The sequence below is a fragment of the Cutaneotrichosporon cavernicola genome, assembly GCF_030864355.1.
Source record: "Cutaneotrichosporon cavernicola HIS019 DNA, chromosome: 4".
Taxonomy (NCBI): Eukaryota; Fungi; Basidiomycota; class Tremellomycetes; order Trichosporonales; family Trichosporonaceae; genus Cutaneotrichosporon; species Cutaneotrichosporon cavernicola.
In genome coordinates this window covers 781252-799129 of record NC_083396.1, presented here as the reverse complement: position 1 = coordinate 799129, position 17878 = coordinate 781252, and the positions used below count along the sequence as shown (strand labels likewise).

At 59.2% G+C, this 17878-nt stretch overlaps 7 protein-coding genes across 7 annotated transcripts; 4 read left to right on the top strand and 3 right to left on the bottom strand.

Annotated features, from left to right (window-relative positions):
* Positions 1-104: 104 nt before the first annotated feature.
* On the top strand, positions 105-1588 carry RPF1 (uncharacterized protein; the record flags this gene model as incomplete). Its single annotated transcript, XM_060600142.1, has 5 exons — positions 105-251; positions 296-875; positions 909-1019; positions 1061-1211; positions 1249-1588. The coding sequence occupies 5 exons, from the start codon at positions 105-107 to the stop codon at positions 1586-1588; spliced, it is 1329 nt and encodes a 442-aa protein (XP_060456765.1).
* A 357-nt stretch (positions 1589-1945) lies between these two features.
* Positions 1946-3524, top strand: INT6 (uncharacterized protein; the record flags this gene model as incomplete). The annotated part of the gene is made up of 4 exons (XM_060600141.1): positions 1946-1969; positions 2023-2120; positions 2158-2410; positions 2448-3524. The coding sequence occupies 4 exons, from the start codon at positions 1946-1948 to the stop codon at positions 3522-3524; spliced, it is 1452 nt and encodes a 483-aa protein (XP_060456764.1).
* A 494-nt stretch (positions 3525-4018) lies between these two features.
* On the top strand, positions 4019-5137 carry CcaverHIS019_0403180 (uncharacterized protein; the record flags this gene model as incomplete). The annotated part of the gene is made up of 3 exons (XM_060600140.1): positions 4019-4048; positions 4090-4306; positions 4620-5137. The coding sequence occupies 3 exons, from the start codon at positions 4019-4021 to the stop codon at positions 5135-5137; spliced, it is 765 nt and encodes a 254-aa protein (XP_060456763.1).
* A 287-nt stretch (positions 5138-5424) lies between these two features.
* On the bottom strand, positions 5425-7636 carry MAM3 (uncharacterized protein; the record flags this gene model as incomplete). The annotated part of the gene is made up of 15 exons (XM_060600139.1): positions 5425-5628; positions 5661-5684; positions 5978-6084; positions 6117-6232; positions 6264-6325; positions 6367-6432; positions 6477-6641; positions 6673-6773; positions 6809-6822; positions 6873-6886; positions 6933-6977; positions 7054-7100; positions 7215-7329; positions 7376-7503; positions 7576-7636. 15 exons carry the CDS (start codon positions 7634-7636, stop codon positions 5425-5427), a joined length of 1269 nt encoding a protein of 422 aa, XP_060456762.1.
* Positions 7637-8502: 866 nt separating this feature from the next.
* CcaverHIS019_0403160 (uncharacterized protein) lies at positions 8503-9927 on the top strand (the record flags this gene model as incomplete). The annotated part of the gene is made up of 4 exons (XM_060600138.1): positions 8503-8799; positions 9204-9403; positions 9489-9574; positions 9608-9927. The coding sequence occupies 4 exons, from the start codon at positions 8503-8505 to the stop codon at positions 9925-9927; spliced, it is 903 nt and encodes a 300-aa protein (XP_060456761.1).
* Positions 9928-10072: 145 nt separating this feature from the next.
* Positions 10073-12119, bottom strand: CcaverHIS019_0403150 (uncharacterized protein; the record flags this gene model as incomplete). Its single annotated transcript, XM_060600137.1, has 6 exons — positions 10073-10447; positions 10487-10951; positions 10993-11450; positions 11487-11745; positions 11780-11969; positions 12010-12119. The coding sequence occupies 6 exons, from the start codon at positions 12117-12119 to the stop codon at positions 10073-10075; spliced, it is 1857 nt and encodes a 618-aa protein (XP_060456760.1).
* A 39-nt stretch (positions 12120-12158) lies between these two features.
* On the bottom strand, positions 12159-16638 carry CcaverHIS019_0403140 (uncharacterized protein; the record flags this gene model as incomplete). Its single annotated transcript, XM_060600136.1, has 9 exons — positions 12159-12163; positions 12474-12482; positions 13372-14856; positions 14898-15210; positions 15246-15438; positions 15481-15944; positions 16000-16065; positions 16103-16207; positions 16249-16638. 9 exons carry the CDS (start codon positions 16636-16638, stop codon positions 12159-12161), a joined length of 3030 nt encoding a protein of 1009 aa, XP_060456759.1.
* Positions 16639-17878: the final 1240 nt, after the last annotated feature.

Sequence of the window (17878 nt, the reverse complement as noted above, 5' to 3'; positions counted from 1 at the left end):
TGTTGCCACTGATAATTGAGAACCTCCACCGCCCAAGATTTCCGAGCCTCAAGTTGAATCCCGCCAGAGATTGTTGTTGACCATCTCAGATACCCGTACCGACCATGGGACGCGACAAGAAGATTGCGAACGCTGTCAAGCGCGGAGAGGTCTTCAACAAGGCCCGCCGCGCGAAGGCGCAGGACAAGCTCAAGCGCCGTATGGAGCAGCGCAAGCTCGAGAAGGGCGAGGGCGGCGAGGAGATCCGGCGTGTGAGTGCAGCTGAACGGCGAGAAGAACAAGCTGACAGGTCCAGGAGCGCCTCACGACGAACATCCCGCGCACCATCGACAACACGCGTATCTACGACGGCTCGTCGTACCTCACAACGGACCCGACCACGCTGCGTGCCGCGGAGGAGCGGGCTGCCGAGGCGTCGCGCCTCGTGAACGCGCCAGAGGAAGCCATGGATGAGGACGAGGGGAGCGAGGAAGAGGACGAGCCCCTGGCTGGGCCGTCGGGATCCCAGACCAAGGCCGGTGACGAGGATGAGGACGAGGATGAGGACGAGGATGAGGACGAGGATGAGGACGAGGATGAGGACGAGGATGAGGACGAGGAAGATGAGGACGAGGATGAAGCTGAGGAGGAGGCCGAGGAGCAGAAGGCGCCCGAACCGGTGCGGACTGCGCCGCCTCGTATCCTCATCACCACATCTCCTGGACCCTCCAAGCCGACTTACCACTTCTGCGACGACCTCAAGAGCATCTTCCCTGGTGGCGAGTTCTTCAAGCGCCCTAAGGGCCGCGGGTTCGAGCTGGGTCGCGTTGCTCGCTGGAGTGCGAAGCGCGGGTTCAGCGCGGTCATCATCGTCAACGAGGACCACAAGAAGCCCAGTGAGTCGAGTGTTGCGGCGTTGCTGATAGCAGATGCTCTCACGCTCATCAACCTCCCTGCGGGGCCTACGGCCTACTTTAAGCTGAGCAGCGTCCAGCTCGGGTCCCAGATCCATGGACACGGTCGTGCGACCGCCCACAGCCGTACGTACAGCTAGGAACGGCGGAGCATAGCTGACCTCCAGCCGAACTGATCCTTAACGGCTTCACCACTCTGCTTGGTAACAGCGTTGGTGGAATGTGGGCACAGCTCTTCCCTCCACTGCCCCAGTTCCGCGGGCGCCAAGTCGCGACGCTGCACAACCAGCGCGACTTCTTGTTCTTCAGGCGACACCGGTGAGTCTAGTAAATGGTATTCCGACGCTGACAACAGGTACGCGTTCACCTCTCCCACTTCGGCCAAGCTGCAGGAGATTGGGCCCCGCTTCACACTCAAGCTACGGTGGATGCGGAAGGGCCTGCCGTCAGTTCGTGCCGGCGACGGACGTATGCCGACTGGCGGCGACAAGTCTGCCGACGACGAGTTTGTCATTGACGACGACGAGGAGACGGCCGAGCAGGAGCGCAAGGACGAGGAGGCCGCTGCAGCCGCGATGGACAACGGGGAGGCTACGCCGAGCGGGCAGCCGATTCCAGCGCTCGATGAGGAGCAGGAGTACGAGTGGAAGTGGAAGCCCAAGATGGAGGTGTCGCGGAGGACATTCTTCCTCTAAGACGATTGCACGGCGTAGTTTTAGATCTAGAGATGAGGAGGGGTTCTGCTGTAGGCATCGATATCAGCATATGCATTGTAATACCATGGATTAGGAAATGGGAGATTGCAAGTGCCACAAGGGTCTTGGGAGCCAGGGTGGTGCCGGGAATTTGCGGGAATAGAATTTGAGGCGGAGTGGACTTTTGACTTGGATGGTGGTCGGTCGCTGGCATTGTTCACGAGCACGACGGCCTCCGACGACCCGTTCCCATCTAGCGTCGCCGTCCAGACCGATCGACAACTCTCAAAAGCGGAGCGACTCCCACTCCGTGTACATTGACCACCACCCGCGCTAAACAAAACAGCGCTTTCCATCATGGCCGAGTACGACCTCACCCAAGCAAGTGTCGACACGCGTTATTGTCTCTTGATCTCATGCTGACTGCCTCCCAGAAGCTTATCCCCCAGCTGGACCGCCACTTGGCTATTCCGCTGGTCAACTACCATGTCGAGTCGGAGATCTTTCCCCCCGCGCAGGTGACCAAGGCCCAGTGCGTTACAGTGCGCAACTCTGCTGACGGCGCTCAGGTATGACCTCGTCAAGGGTACGAACATGGTCGACTATGTCAAGCAGATGTTTGACCAGGCTGAGAGCGAGGGTGTCCAAGTCGAGGCTCAGGACTTTGACAAGCTCCGCGAGACCGCCACGACCAAGTACACTGCGCTGCAGGCTGCGGCTCAGCCGATCATGCGTGTCATCGAGGACCCCGAGGCGGTGGCCAAGCTCAAGGGTGGCGTGGACAAGGAGAAGAACCTCGACCTCCTGCGGTCAGAGTACAACGTGAGTTGTATGTACAGGACGCGTGCTGACACGATAGATCTCGCTCGAGCAGATCAACGCGCTCTACCACTTTGGCCAGTACCAGTACTCGCTCGGCGCGTACGGTGACGCCGCCAACCTCCTTTACCACTTCCTCATCTTCTCGCCTTCGGTCGAGCTGAACATGTCGGCTCACTGGGGTAACCTCGCATCCAACATCCTCAACGGCGAGTGGAACGCTGCTCTCCAGGAGGTCAAGGACCTGCGTGACCTTATCGACAACCCGCACACTCCGGCGCAGGCCAAGCCCCTCGCCCAGCTGCAGGCGCGCACCTGGCTCCTCCACTGGTCGCTCTTTGTCTTCTTCAACCTCGGTGAGGGCCAGGGCTGCCAGGGCCTCCTCGAGATGTTCCTCTCGCCTGCCTACCTCAACACCATCCAGACTTCGTGCCCCCACCTCCTCCGCTACCTCGTCGCTGCGGCCATTATCTCGCGCCGCGCCCCTAAGCCCGCCGGCACCCGCGCTAACCGCGACCACGTCAAGGACCTGGTCCGCATTGTCCAGATGGAGGAGTACCAGTACTCGGACCCCGTGACTGCCTTCCTTAAGGACCTCTTTGTCGACTTTGACTTTGACCGGGCTCAGAACCGTCTCAAGGTCGCCGACCAGGTTGTTCGCTCGGACTTCTTCCTGTCCGGCTACGCCGACGACTTTGTCGAGAACGCGCGCTGGCTCGTGTCCGAGATCTTCTGCCGCATCCACCAGCGTATCGACATTAGCGAGCTGTCCAAGACGCTCAACCTGTCCAACGAGGAAGGTGAGAAGTGGATTGTCAACCTCATCCGTGACTCGCGCATGGGCGTCGACGCCAAGATCGACCTCAAGAGCAACATGCTCCACATCAGCCGGCCGCACACGACGCCGACTGCCACTCTCATTGAGACGACGCGCGGGCTGGCGTTCCGGTCGCAGGCGATCCAGTACGCGATGGCAAACACGTCGTCCGAGCAGCGCTCGGGCGAGCGTGGTGAGCGCGGCGGACGCACTGGCGGCCGTGGACGTGGCGGAAGGACGGGTGGGCAGTCGCGTCCTGGGACAACTGAGAAGGCGCAGGAGGGTGAGGCTGCGGCCTAGGCGTGTTAGAGCGGCTGCATGTATGCATACATAGTTAGACCTCGCGTGGGCAGCGGGCCGAAGGTGAGCAGAGGAGCAGTGGGCGGCCTCATTGGCGTTACGTGAGCGGTTCTGGAATCGGCAAGATGCGGAACAGCTGGTGCGGCTGAGAACCGTGTGATGGACTGCACGGAGCGTCCCGTATCGTGATCCAGCAGCTTACCTCATCTACACGGTCACTCAGTCGCGCTCTTCCGCGAGCGCATGCGCGATTTCCAGCATTGCGTCGGGATAGGCTTCTCCAAGTCGGCGGCTGGCCGAGCACAGCATTAACCAGAATTTGGGGTGATCGACAGCACGTGGTGAAACGGTGGATGGTAGAGAATTGGTGCCTTGATGAGGTCACTGTTTTGCCACCCAGCTCCACCAAGATGCCTCAAAGTGGACACCAACAAGATAAATCCTCGTCACACATCACACTCTTTGTCCTTCTCCAACTCTCTCTTCACTCCACCATGCCCGCCTTTGCAGCCACTGCTGCACGCGTAAGTCTGTTCCGTCTCTCCGTTTCTAACTGGTCCAGAAGTACATCGCCGCCCACGCTAAGCAGTACGAGCCCGCCGACCCATACTATGAGATCATCACCGACGAGGCTGGGCACCAGAAGCGGCGCAAGCGCGATATTCCGGCCGGACTGAGCAAGCGCGATGCAAAGGCACTCCGGAAGATTCGGCGGCGCGCACATTACCTCGACAAAGGCATTAATCTCTGCGGGTTCCGGGTCGGATGGACGTTCTTCATCGGTGAGTCTAGTCTGCCTTGTCCATATCCCCATCTGTGTTCGTTGGCGGGCGTGGCGTGGGGAGTGGGGAGTGGGGAGTGAGGAGTGAGGAGTGAGGAGCGTCATGGCTATCACGCCTCCCTCGTCAGCGGGTTGATGGCATGGCATGCTTGCATGCTTGCATGCCATACATACGTCACCTTCCCTCATAGGGGCGGTGGCATGGCCATGGCAGTTGCCGTCTCCCTTTGAGCCTCAGACTCGGAGATGGAGGCGCTACGCCCGACACATTCTTCACACCCCAGATCTTTGTCGACGACTCGAGCTGACAGCAGGTATAATCCCGATGGTGGGTGACGTTACCGACGCGGCCCTCAACTACGTGCTGGTCGTCAAGCCCGCGCGCAAGCTCGACCTCCCCACGACTATCACCAGCCAGATGATGTTCAACAATGCCATCTCGGCTGGCGTCGGTCTCGTCCCCCTAGTTGGCGACATCGGCCTCGCCGTGTGGAAGGCCAACTGGCGCAACGCGAATCTTCTCGAGGAGTTCCTGGCTCAGCGCGGAGCCGAGAACCTCGCTGTCGCGGCGCAGGGTCAGGCCGTCGTCGACGCAGACGTCGTTTATCAGGCGTTAGCTCTCGACGCCGACGGTATTCTTGGTAACGTTGACGTCGTGCCTGCCCACCCGGCGGCCGGGAAGCCGGGGAAGAAGAAGCGCGGATGGAACCCATTCGCGTCGCATGAAGACGCTGAGGCCGATGCCGATGTCGCCGACACGAACAAAGCGCAGCAGGAGCAGGTCGCCACTGCTGTCAAGCCCGCCTCTACTGCGGCTGCTCCCCGCCGCTAGGCCCCAAACCCCCCAAACCCCAAACCCCCAAAATGACCTGATTTAGACTCTCTTTCATGGCTCTCTCATGCGTTTTCCCGACGACTTGTGCAGACGATCCAGACACGACACACTCCCACATAGACATTAGTAGACTGGCGACAGTGGCCGGTAGGAAGTAGCATGCAACGACCATGTTCTGTTCCATACATCTTCACTCAGCGCGCTCACCCCGTTCACCGTGCATGCCAGCTTCGTACATAGATGGACCAGATATATGCTACAGTCCTTAAGGATACTCCTTGAAACTACACAAACTCGCTCGGAATGTCAACAAGGCGTTCCGTCGCAACCGCCTGCGTGTTCGGAGTGCGCGGGGCTGACTGTAGGAACGCACGTCTGCGGTTGAATCGCCCCTCGAAGATACGGCGGATGCCAGAGTGGTCAATGGGGTAGCGCGGACGTATGACGGGGATGCGACTTTGCATGTCGACGTAGCGGTCGGTCTCGTCCTGTCGTCAGTTCTGCTTCCATGACGGCGTACGATGATCTCCTTGCCTAAGAGTTCCTGGGGTCAGCGCTGCTTTCATTGAGGAAGATTCATTGCGGAGAGAAGCCACGCCACAAGCCCCCTACCGCCACTGATACCGGCACCGTCCTTGAAGCGGGACCGAAACCATCCTCAAGGCCAGAGTACGGGGCCCTGACGTTGGGACATATGCTCGCCGAAGGCACATCGAGCCACACCAGCCGACCATAGGTGTGTAGTCGGAGAGACAATAGCCATCGGGAAGAGGGATCAAGTCCGGTGGTGAAGAGAGGCCGATGGGGGCACGATACACATGCAGTCATTCAACTCACCTCCACGATATCTTCAAGCGTCACGATGCCCAACGCACCTCGTGGCTCGCCTGGGTTCGTCGATACCAGCAGAATGTGGCTCATTCCGGACTGGAAGTAGTTCATGGCTTCGCTCAGCTCTGCAGCGTACATTGCGTACCTTCCACGAGGGAGAGATCTGGAGGACACTGCGGCAATGGTTGGCTGACAAGCGCGCGGGCGGTCTTCTCTTCAGCGGAATCATATCCCACAAGTGCGCGGAGGGGCATGACACCACTGTGGTCAGTGAGAACGCAAGTCCACTCACAGGAAAGACGCGGGCCGCGTTGCCTCGTAAACTGGGATGCGCGTGTGCCCCTTGCGCAGGACCTGGTGTCAGCTGGTTGCCTGGGAATCCCGAGCCGACATACCTCCTCAATGAGCTCTTTGTTAACGACTCGATCCGACGGGAGACAGTACGTGTCGCCGAGTTGTGTCTGCCGTGAGCACGTCCTGCCGGCACGTGACTCTCAGCACCTACCATTATCGTCCCCACAGTCTTCCCCGAGAACTCCAGCACGTTTCCGAGGAGGAGCAGTTCGTCATCCGCAAGCTTGTCCTCGACACCGAGGGATACAAACGCCTTGAGCTCGGCTTTACGGTATCGCACGCCCTCATCATGCGCGCCAAACAGGTAGTCAAGAAACTGGGGTAAGCAGTGTCCAGTGGCGACTCACCATGGCCAAGGGCTTGGCGATGGGGTACAGGAAGTAGACCAACGCGCGGACAAAGGGGGCGAACAACGCGCCGATCGCGAGGCCATACTTGTTGCAGATGGCTGGGGTTAGTTGCTCCTGGCGTATGCCCTCTCACCTTGCGGAATGACTCTGGGAGGGTGAGTGAATGTGCCCTACCACCGCCTTTGCTGCAGACTTACTCGCCAAAGATGAGCTGGTTGTCAGCTATATTCTTCTCGCCATCCAACTGCGGCACCTACCTCTAACCCGGTTGCTCCCAAGATAGCAATCCACCCGCCGCCAATCTGTTGTCAGGTTATTCTCTCAGACCTCTTGCTTGGCACACATGCCGCCGGCAATGATAAGGGCATGGGAACGTACCACGCTGTCGAGGAAGACGGGGAGTGACGTATTGACGAGCGTGTTGCCTGGTGTCAGCGGGGTTCAGTAGCTTAACTCCACAATCCCAAGTCGGTGTGAACCAAACAATCGGATTTCACAGGGAGATTTGGGCCCCGCCCGCCATACCAATTTTGACTCACAGAGGAGGAGCACGACGAGAACGAGATGGCGCCCGATCTTGAAGAGGCGGAGGACGCGGGGTGCTTGCTCCTGCTCGTCTGGTGTGCCAGCTTGGCTGAGCACCTGGAGATTGATCTGGTGTCAGCTGCTTGTTGGGTCATGTCAGCTGGATGACGCGTACCGTGTCAAGGCCCATGAGGCCGAGTGTGAGGCCCGAGAAGATGCCGCCGAGGGCGACGAGAGTGATGGCCGTGAGGATGTACCATACGAATCTGGGATCGGATGGGTTGACGTGGACGTGCTTGGTAGCTGCGCGTCAGGAGGTGAAGGAAGGTGGATGTCGGGTGCCATAGCAAGGTGGGCCTCGCACATGCAACGTACCAGATAGCGTGCCGTTGAGGGCCGCACATGTGATGACGGAGAAGCCGGCGGGGCCGTCCATGGACATGAGCCTTAGTTGGATACGATGAAAGATGGCGAGTAAAAGAAGGTGAGTGGTGATGTGTGCGAGACGATGGGTGCGAGACATGGCGTCCCGTATTGAATGGGACGTAGATCCTCGGTAGAGTGCCACCCACCCCACCCTACCCTCCCCTCCACTGGCACCTCGAATAGCACCTCATTCGAGTCCAAAGAGGGCCAGCATTGACGCTCCTTCGATGCATTCAGCTCGTTCCGCCTTGGGCGCGGAATGCTCGAAATGTTCGAATGCGATTCTATAAAGTTCACGTGCGTCGGCTCTTTGCGCGATTGGTTGCACGGTCTGTATAGCCGCTGTACCCTTACGTCCACCATAGAGGTCTCTCCGCTCTCCAGGCTATTCCAAGTAGCGCAGCGGTGCACGTGACACAGAAACGTTCAAGACGGTGTCGTATGCGCTGTGTTTGTCCAAAGCCGCGCGACTCCGCGGGGTATGTTGGCCGGGGTGGGCCTCCACCTCATCCTGACCACTACAGGTCCTTCGCGACTGCAGAGCTCTGAAATAGCTCGCCAAGACTTGATGCTTGTCTCTTTCTGTAACAATCGCGTTGTTGATACTTTTGTCGTGCTTCTATTTGTTGGGTAACTTGACAACTCGGACCGAAACAGGCACAGCGTTCCTATCCAAAACTGGCCAGTTTGCCAGAATCCTCGTGACCCATTGGAGTGGGAACCTCCACATGACGTCGGCGGAACTTAGCCGAGTGTGACCACCAGTGCCCGAGGCAGGCCGCTTTCTTGAAAGAGAGAGAGAGAGAACAAGAACAAGAAGGTGCAAGCCATTTCGTACCTCTTGCGTCGACGGTTCTCACCACACTCTCACACATCATGTCGCACCAGGTGTCCCGCGCAGCCGTCATCGGCGCAGGCCAGATGGGCCTCGGCATCGCCTACGTGACCGCGCTCTTTGCCAAGATCCCCGTCGGGCTGCACGACCCCTCATCGAACGGGCTCAAGCGCGCGATGGAGAACCTCGACAAGATCTTTGCGCGTGACGTCGCCAAGAACCGTTTCTCGCAGGAGGACATTGACGCCGCTCGCGCGCGCATCTCGCCTATCCAGGGCGATGGGACGGACGCCAACGGTGGCACTGTGGTGCACGCGGACACGGACATTGTGATTGAGGTGGGTGTCTGGTCGGTCTCTGGCGTAGGCGAGTGCGTGTGGGTTGGGAGAGCTGGAGGGGGGGAGGGAGCGGGGCCAAGGAGGCTTTAGGTGACCAAGCGAGTCAGCACTCTGGCGAGTTGAGCTCGCTTTCGACAAGTCAAGGTGCCAGGGCCATGCTCCACCTATTGAGCCGAGGCGCATGGACATCCCGAGCGTTGCGTACCGGTGGCGGACACGGAGTACACTGTGTCTTCAGAGATCGCCGTGTGGCGAGCCGAGCTGTTCAGCAGCAGCGATTCAACTAGTTGAACGCAGCAGCTGCACGGCTAGTCCCTCTGCGCGTTTTTGCGCCTTCTTACCCCCTCTTACGCCCTTTTCGCCCTCTGTCGCTGCCCCCGTCCATCTCGGTAAGCTGACCGCAGGCCATTCCCGAGATCACCGACCTCAAGCTCGGCCTCATGCACCGCCTCGCGACGTGCCTCCCCGCACCCGCGATCCTCGGCACCAACACGTCGTCCATCTCGATCACGCGCCTGGCTGCGGCCGCTTCGCAGGCGGACGACGGCGGCGAGTCGAGCGGCCGTGTCGTCGGCGTCCACTTCTTCAACCCCGTCAACATGATGTGAGTGTGGAGAGGGAGGTGGGGCGTGGGGGATGGAAAGAGTTGCAGCGTGGGGGATTGAAAGAGTTGCAGCGCTAACACACAGGAAGCTGTGCGAGGTCATTCCCGCGACGCAGACCACGTCCGAGACGCTCCGCCGCGCCAAGGCGTTCGGCGAGGCGTGCGGCAAGAGTGAGTTTCTCGTCTGCTTGCGCTGACGCCCAGCCGTCGCCGTGTCGTCAGACAACCCGGGCTTCATCTCCAACGCCATCCTCATGCCCATGATCAACGAGGCTATCATGCTCCTCGAGCGTGGCGTCGCTACCAAGGAGGACATTGACACGACGTTCAAGCTCGGCATGGGCCACCCCATGGGCCCGCTAACCCTCGCCGACCTCATCGGCCTCGACACGTGCCTCAATATCCAGAACGTGCTCTACAACGAGTCGAGCGACTCCAAGTACCGCCCCGCCACGCTGCTCAAGCGCATGGTCGACGCGGGTTACTACGGACGCAAGAGTGGTAGGGGATTCTACACGTATTAAATTCATTGTCAACGCCTGGTCGATGCATCGTGTTTTGCAAGTGTGTGTGGTGGTGAAGGGCGGGGGCTACCCCACGCTACGATGTAGCAGCTGACGCGGCAACGCAAGACAACCATGCATGTGACGCCTTCCACTCCTATGACTTCTATGAGACCTTCTCGTCGACGCCGAGCTTGCTAAAGCTCTGCGCGAGATCGCTGGCCGTGGGCAGCGAGCCAGCCGCAGGTGCAGGCGACAGCAGTGCGCTAGGGCTAATGTAGCTACCGTTGTTTTTGTCCCCCGCACTCGAGGGGTGCAGCGAGCCGGACAGCGCGGGCGGAGAAAACGGTGCAAAAGTGGTCAGCGGTGACCCAGGCTCAGGCGTGTGGCTCTGATGCAGCGTGCTTGGGACCGAGAGGTCGCGTGCTGGAGTACGACCGACAGGTGGCATGCCTGGTGCGCCGAAGCCGCCGCGCTGTCCCTCAAACGAGGATTGCCATGGTGCTGGGGCTGGGGCGCTAGGTCCACGTCCAATCTCGAGCTGCGCGTATAGGCGCGAAGGCGAGAGGGGCGCACTCACTGTCCCTGCCGAGTTGGGGTTGTCATACGCCGGTGTGCGCCGACTGCTCCGCACAGGCGCGGGGAAGGGGGAAGGAGTCTCGGCTCTACCGCGCCGGTATTCAAATGCTGGGTCGCCACCCAACCCGAGCCCACTTGATGGGGCTGCGTTGCCGAGATTGGACCCCTGCGAGGCAAGCCACATGTCCTGCGCGCTCGGTGCCTCGGGCGCAGCTGGCCCGTTGTCAGTTGCACGCCCTCGCCGGGGCGCCTCAGCTGGCGGGTTACCAGAGAAACGGTCGTATGGCTGCTGGCTCTGGGAACGCTGCCACCCCTCACGGCCGCTTCCCCCAAAGTGACCACGGCCGCTTGCCATCGCGCGTGGCGCGGGCGACGCTGAGCGCGGCGCACGCAGTAACTCGTCCTCGCGCTCTCGACACAACTCGGCCAGGGCGAGGACGGCGCGGTCGTGGCGCTGAGTGAGGATCTGTTGTCAGCTTGGCATTCGCGCTGTAGAGCTGTACTCACGCGCGTAGCACGCATAAATTCGCCACGGATCGTGTACAGTCCGTCCTTTGTGACGGTACGCGCGACGTTGTACGTGATCTCAAAGGGGTCCTCAATACACAAGCGGTTACGGTCGCGAGCCATCTCGTTGAGGCCACCGACATCAATGTCGTTGGTCCACCCCTTGCTCTCCTTTGTGAGGGGGCCGGCGCGCAGCGACAGAACCATCGTGTTAAACTGGAAGTCGTGGGAGAAGTACCGGAAAAAGTCGATCAACAGCTCGCCAACACTCTCAAAGTTTACACTCGACCACTCCTGGCGCAGCATCTCGACGTCGTCGAAGAAGTAGACGTTGCGGCTCTCGAGCATCATCTCCTCCTCGGTTATGGGGCGTACGGGTGCGATCCGCTGCAGGTTGGGCAGCACTGGCGGTTGCTTGACATGCACGAGGAAGTAGAGTACCATGAGTGTGATGCCGTCTGCTGTCAGCTAACCCAGAAGATACGGGGGCTCACAGGACGACAAGGTACCACGATATGGCGAGTTGATGCGGCGACGCTTGGCCCACACCTTGAGGAAGAGGACGAGGGTGCGCACGCGCGCGGGGTCAATGGTCGCGTACGTTAACAGGAGGCGCGTGTTCTCGATAGCTAGCCTGTTCTCAATGCCAATGTCGCACGCAATACCGAACGGCAAGCCTGGCGACGCCGCGAGGTTGAGCTTGATGATCGGTATGCGCGCCTTGGGAAGCGGCTTGACATCAAAGTTGGTCTCCTGGGAGGTCAGCGCCGATCCGCAGGCCACGTACCCGCTCCAGCAGGTCACCGATCATCTGGACAAACATGCTCGAGTCGAGTCCTGCATCTGGGTCGTCGATTAGGACGACAAGATCCATGTCCGAGTTGCGTAGGCCAAACGAGTTGCAGCTGCTCCCAAAGCTGAGGAGGCGCGCACTGGGCTCGATTGTCTTGATGAGCTTCTCGATGAGCGTGCGGACTCTGCGTGTCAGCGAGCAAGGCCGTACTGGGGGCGACGTACTCTTCCTTGATCGTTAACTCTTCCGAGGTCGGCAAGAGCGGAAGAACAAAGGAGAAGAGCGACGTCGAGAGGTCACTCAAGAAGCGTCGGTGGAGAACGCCGGGGTGCATGTTGACGTCGGCCAGGGTACGGGTGACTGCCGGAGCTGGCTAAGCTTTGGTCAGCGAAACTGGTCCGCACTCGTGGAGGAGGGAAGGAGAGGTCTATGAGCGACGGGCGGATGGTGAAATGTGCGAGGAGAGGTTGGATAAAGGAGCCTTTACAGCACGCGTGGGGAAGCAAGGACGGATCAGAGAGTGTCAATGTCAAGTTGGAGGACAGCCCATCTGTGTCTCTCAGATTCCCGGCCTTGGTGACGATTTTCGCGCGAGCCGCCCGTCGCAGAACGCCGCAGACGCACAGCCGAGGTTCCACCGGCGTAGACGCCTCGTGGGCCGAGTGGCGTAACCCCGGTGTCTACTCACGATTTGGCGCTGAGGCAGGCAAAACTATCGAGACGCGATAAGACACCTGAGTTTCGGTGTCGGCGCAGTGACCTCGCGGGACGTGCGTCGACGGACCGCAGGGAAGGGAGTGCTGGCGACGGTGGCGACGCGGGTGATGGCCAAAGGAGGGAGAAGGGTAAGGGAGTGTGGTGGAGCGTAGCCCGAGTTGTGGCGAAAGTGTTCCTCTTGCAAAGGTGGCTCACGTTGGACAAGTTCAAGTTGGGATGAATCGAGCTCCTCGAGTCGCGCGGCAGACTTTGGGACCTGGAGAACCGATCAGATTCTACTTTCTAAACCCGCCAATCTCCAAATACAGTACCTTTGGCGCGCCTGTTGTTACAGACTACAACCGTGAGAAACTATTCATGGCACCAAATTTAGCCTACAAGATTGTAAAACCCCTTAATCCGCTCAACAATCTCATTAGAAAACCCTACAACAAAAACAGTTTGAGGCCCTGGTGCCACGCGTACAGTGCGCCTTATGCTCGCACCAAGCAGTCACTGCTCCAAGTTCCAAGTCGGCTTACGGAATTACCAAGCAGAAGACGATCATGCAAGATGAGTTTGCCATGAGACGAGTCAACCACTCCTGATGGCTACATTGTGTTGCCCGGCGCCTGGCCCGCCCGCATTGAGCCCAAGGATTCCCCAGCTTCCAGCTTCAATGCACGATGTCCATCCGCTTACAAAGTGTGTGCAAATTACTAGTTCGCCCAGTTGATCGTGTGTCCGACTGAGAGGGAATGAAAGTGTCGTGCTCGTGATATGCGAACCATTGCGTCCGCGGGGGTAATAGTTGTGTCGTCTAACGGTGCCCACAGGCGACTCGAGTCTATGGTATAAGTGAGGAGAAGGGTATATTTACGCCCGCGCACGGTCAGAGCCGGCGAGGAGCTGGTCGTGAAGGCCGCGCGCCGAGGACTCGTTGCGCAGCTGGATCATGTAGATGACACCGGTGTGCTGGCCCGCGTCCGAGATCTCAACGGCGACACCGGTGCGGCCGACGCGTTCGACGCCGTCCGTAAGAACAATAGTGGAGATGAGTGTCGACGACTTGTCCGAGTCGACGACAAGCTGCTTGAGGTTGCGCTCCTTTTCGACGTAGAGCTTGAGCTTGCCGTGCCCAAGCGACTTCCACTGCTGGTGGCCCTGCTGAAGGAAGATCTTGCACTTCATCTGGGCCGTGATGGTCGTGGGTCCGCGGATTCGTGGCGCCTCCTCCTGCGTGGGTGACGGGGGCGGCGAATCGGCGTCAGGCTGGCCCAAGCCCGGCGCAGGAGACTCGGATCTCAGCGCACCGAAACGGAGAGACGGTTTGTCAGGCGGGCGCAAGTCGTCCAGCTCATTGGACGGCTCCGCAGAGCGCGCCCGCTGAGGCGGGGGGATGCCAAGGCTCGCATGCCGGTCCATCGGGGGGTTGGGGAACGACTGGCGTTCGGGCGGGAAGTAGCCGTTCTCCATGTTGTAGCCACCGTCTTGCTGTGGAAGTGGGGGCAGATCGTTCCGCATGGCGCCAGGTCCCATAGGGCCGGGTCCGAACGCCTGTCTGGCCATCTGGGGACTGGGTTGGCGGAGGTTTGCCGGGAATCCAGAATGAACGCCGAGATGCGCAGGCGACGATTGCTGAGAAAAGTCAGATTGCGTCGACGTGTTCGAGTGGTACGAGCGGCCAGAGACATTGCGTTGAGCCGCGTACCGGTCGTGCATGCCATGTTCCGAGGCGGGTGACATTGGCGATGGCATTGGCGACGGCATGCCCCGCGCCATCATCGGCGACGGCATGCCCTGCCCCATCATTGGCGACGGCATGCCCTGTCCCATCACCGGCGATGGTATACCCTGTCCCATCACCGGGGACATGGCCATCCCAGGTGCTCCCAGAGGTCCAGTCGGAGAGAGTGGCGGACCGCTTGCAGATGATGTCCCTTGCCTCAGGCTCGTCTTGCGCGGAGGAAGAGGCGCGCCTACATTCCTCGGCTGCGCCATCGCGGAAGGTGGCTGGTTCCAGTTGGTCGTCTGCCCGGGCTCGAGCTGCTGCTTGCCAACGGGGCTCGGAATTGTCTGGCCAGGCTCAAGCTGCAGATTGCTCATCGGCACGGTGAGAGTTGGTACCTCTGTTGCCTGTCCCGACATCGGGCTGGGATAGCGCATGGAACCGGTTGTCGAGACCGGCGAGCGCACAGTGCCGTCGATGGGGGAAGGCATAGGCGACGGCAGGGGAGTGACGCGCTGGGATGACGAGTACGTGGCGAACTCGATGCACTCGGAGACGCTCTTCATGATCTGGTCACGCTCAATCTCCGACTCGGCGTGGATCACAAATGTCTCCTTGCGCATGACAGTGACAGCAACCACATTGCCTGTGGATTAGAAATGGACATGGACTGCTTTTCAGACTCACTCTGCTCGCCCTCCACGATCGAGAGGTGCTTGCCAGCCAGGGGCGGGTACGCCAACCACATCTCGGGCATTGGTGAGCCCTCACCAAGGCGGTCAGGCTGCTGGGTGGCGACGCGCTGAGCCATAGCGGCCTTCTCGCTGGCCTCCATTCGGTCGGTGATGAGGAACAGGTCGGTGAGGATGAACAAATGCGCTCTACGGTGCACGATTTGCTGCCCAGTCGACGACGGAGTAAAATAGATCACAACATCATGGGAAGAACGGACCTGGCGCTGGTAGGCGAGGCCGGGGGAGTTCATGTGTAGTTTGCATTTCTATACGTCAGCAAGACCAAAGCCTGGGGACGTACCCTCGGCTGCATCGTGAACAGGTCGATCGTGCGGTCGCAGTCAATGCGGAGCTCTAGATCTGAAATTGGTGGCATGGACGTGTTGAGAGGCGGCACAACTTTGGGGGGATGGCCTGGAGAGTGCGTAATGCTCGTACCAGCAGATGTTTGCGAGTTTCGTGTGCTGTCCATGCGCGAGTTGAACGATGAGAGGCTGTTTCAGTTAACATGGACTGGCACGAGATGTAATACTTACACCGAATGTGTCTCAACCGAGCTGTCGACGCCGGAGCTTGTCCTGCTTACCGCGGCCGTGTTCTTCTCGTTGGGCCAGCTGGGTTCGCTGCTCTGGTCGTCGGCGCCCGCCGAGAAAGGTGCGTCTTCCTCCGATACGTCGTACTCGAGGCGCGCCTCGACGTCGTCCACAAGCGTCTCGAGGCGGTTGACACATGCGTCGAGAAGCCGGTAGTCACTGCGGCCCTCCGTCGTGTTCTGTAATAACCGCGAATAGAGCTTCCGGTAATACCGGAGGCGGTTGTACGGGAGGAGGAAGAGTGCGTCCAGAGACCAGTGCTGCAGCGGGGGTGTCGGGGGAGACGTGACGGACACCTCTTCGAGAATTGGTGGGAGGAGCGGGTTGGACGACACGGGGCCATAATTGTCAAAGCCGGTGAGGAAGATGGTGGCATAGCGGCTGTAAGATGGCTCGAGGTCGTCAATCTGTTCGTCAGCAGCTCTCCGATGCGCCGGTGTGACACTGTCCGATCAAACTCACCCATCTCATAAGCAGATCGCCAAGAGCCTTGGGGTCCGATGGGTTGGCTCCAATCTCCTTCAAACGCTGGTTGTCAGCATATAATGTGACGTGGTCAGCTCACGACACCGAATGCGCGGTTGGCACGGTACACTGCTTCGATGCAGCGGAACATGCCGTCGAGCTTGGGCGGGGGCAAGTTACGTCGCGACCATGCTGCGGCTACCCTCTGACTGTCAGCGATCCACGTGGGTAGGTATTGCGACGTACCCGGATGACGAGAGTGAGCTGATCGACGTAGATCTTTTCAGTGTCGAAGAGGTCGGCGAAAGGGTTGCGCTTTGCAGTCGAGTCCTCGCGCCGCATACCGACATTGAGAGGCTGGGTCATGGCAAAGCCTTGGGATGTGGGAGATGTGATGGACGGAGAGGTCGGGGGAGGGAATGGGGCTGGGTTGGTGGGCGACGTCCATCCTGATGGGCCTGATGGTTGGACAGGGTGGCCTGAGCGCTGGTAAGGTGCACCGTGCTGGAGTTGAGGTGGGTGCTGCTGAGGGTGTTGAGGATGTTGGGCAAGGGCCGGGTTTGGGAACGAGGTCATGATGTGTGGGGGCGGCGGCGGCCGCGAAGGACCCGCTGCGGGCTGGTAGCGCGCTGCCATTGCGGCCGCTTGCATGTATTTGGATGGTTGCGGTGAATGATGTGGAGTGGCGAGTTAAGTTGTAAGGGGAAAGTGCAAACGAGTGTGGGGGGTTGTTGATGTGTGTGTAGTTGATGTAGGATTAAGAATGGAACAAGAGGAAGATGAAGGTAGAGATGAAAGAGAGTCAACGTGGTAGAAAGAAAGGAGAGGAAGGAGAGGAAGGAGGGGAAGGAGGAGTGGGGCTCGAGTGGGGAGGCAAGGAGACGCAACAGGAAAGGATACAATAATAATGGAGAGAGAGAGAGTAACGAACGAGCATTCAGTTGAGAGCTCAAAGAGCCCCTAGAGCCTGGAGCTGAATAGTGTATATGGATGGGATACTATTCTCCCCTCAGACTGTTGGCCAGTGTGCGTGGGATGAGAGACTTGCATTTGCCTGGCAGGCATCGCAGGGTTAGCTGGGGGCGTATTGGGGGGAATAGGGGGTATAGCGGAATAATGAACCAAACGTTGGTCAAGGTCATCAAGGTAAACCTAGGGATTGAAATCAAAAGGTACAACAGGTACAAACAGTCACAAGGAGAACAACGTCAGTCTTACTCTACTCTACAGAAGTACACATCTGTACGCGTCGCGTCGCGTCTCAACCTTGATTCTTGAATCTTGATCCTTGAGCATCACCAATGCCATCCTGACTCTAGAACCTGGAGAATGTAAAACCTCAGTTGTTGTTGATGCTGAGCTCACTCGTGTCGTTACTCTTTTCAGGACAAGGACTTGGACGCCCACTTGGACGCCAGTACGCCCGTACGCCCTCTTGAGCCTGAGGCTTGAATTCAGGGCGTAAGCGAAGGGGTATCCTTCAGGCGATAAAAGCCGGAATCACATCTGTTCTTTTTGTAGAGAAATGACAGCACTCTGCCGTAGCCGTAAAACGCGGCTCGGCCCGGGCCAGGGGTAACGCCACGCGATACGCCACACTTGTTACTCCCCCATTCACAAATGCACCATTAATTGTGATCGACATGTCTGTGTTTGAACTTTGAACAGATTTCTCGGCGTATCGGCATATGGGTATTAGTCGAATATTAAAACTAGTGGAGAGTACGTTTTGGCCAATCGGCAGGCCAAATGTCAAGTACAAGCCAAGCGCACGAACCCTCTCTCGCATTCACGCACTGACCTTTACCTGTGCAGATAGATGTGTGATGGAGCAATGAGAGACGAGACAACTTGGTCAACTCTTTGGGGAATTCAA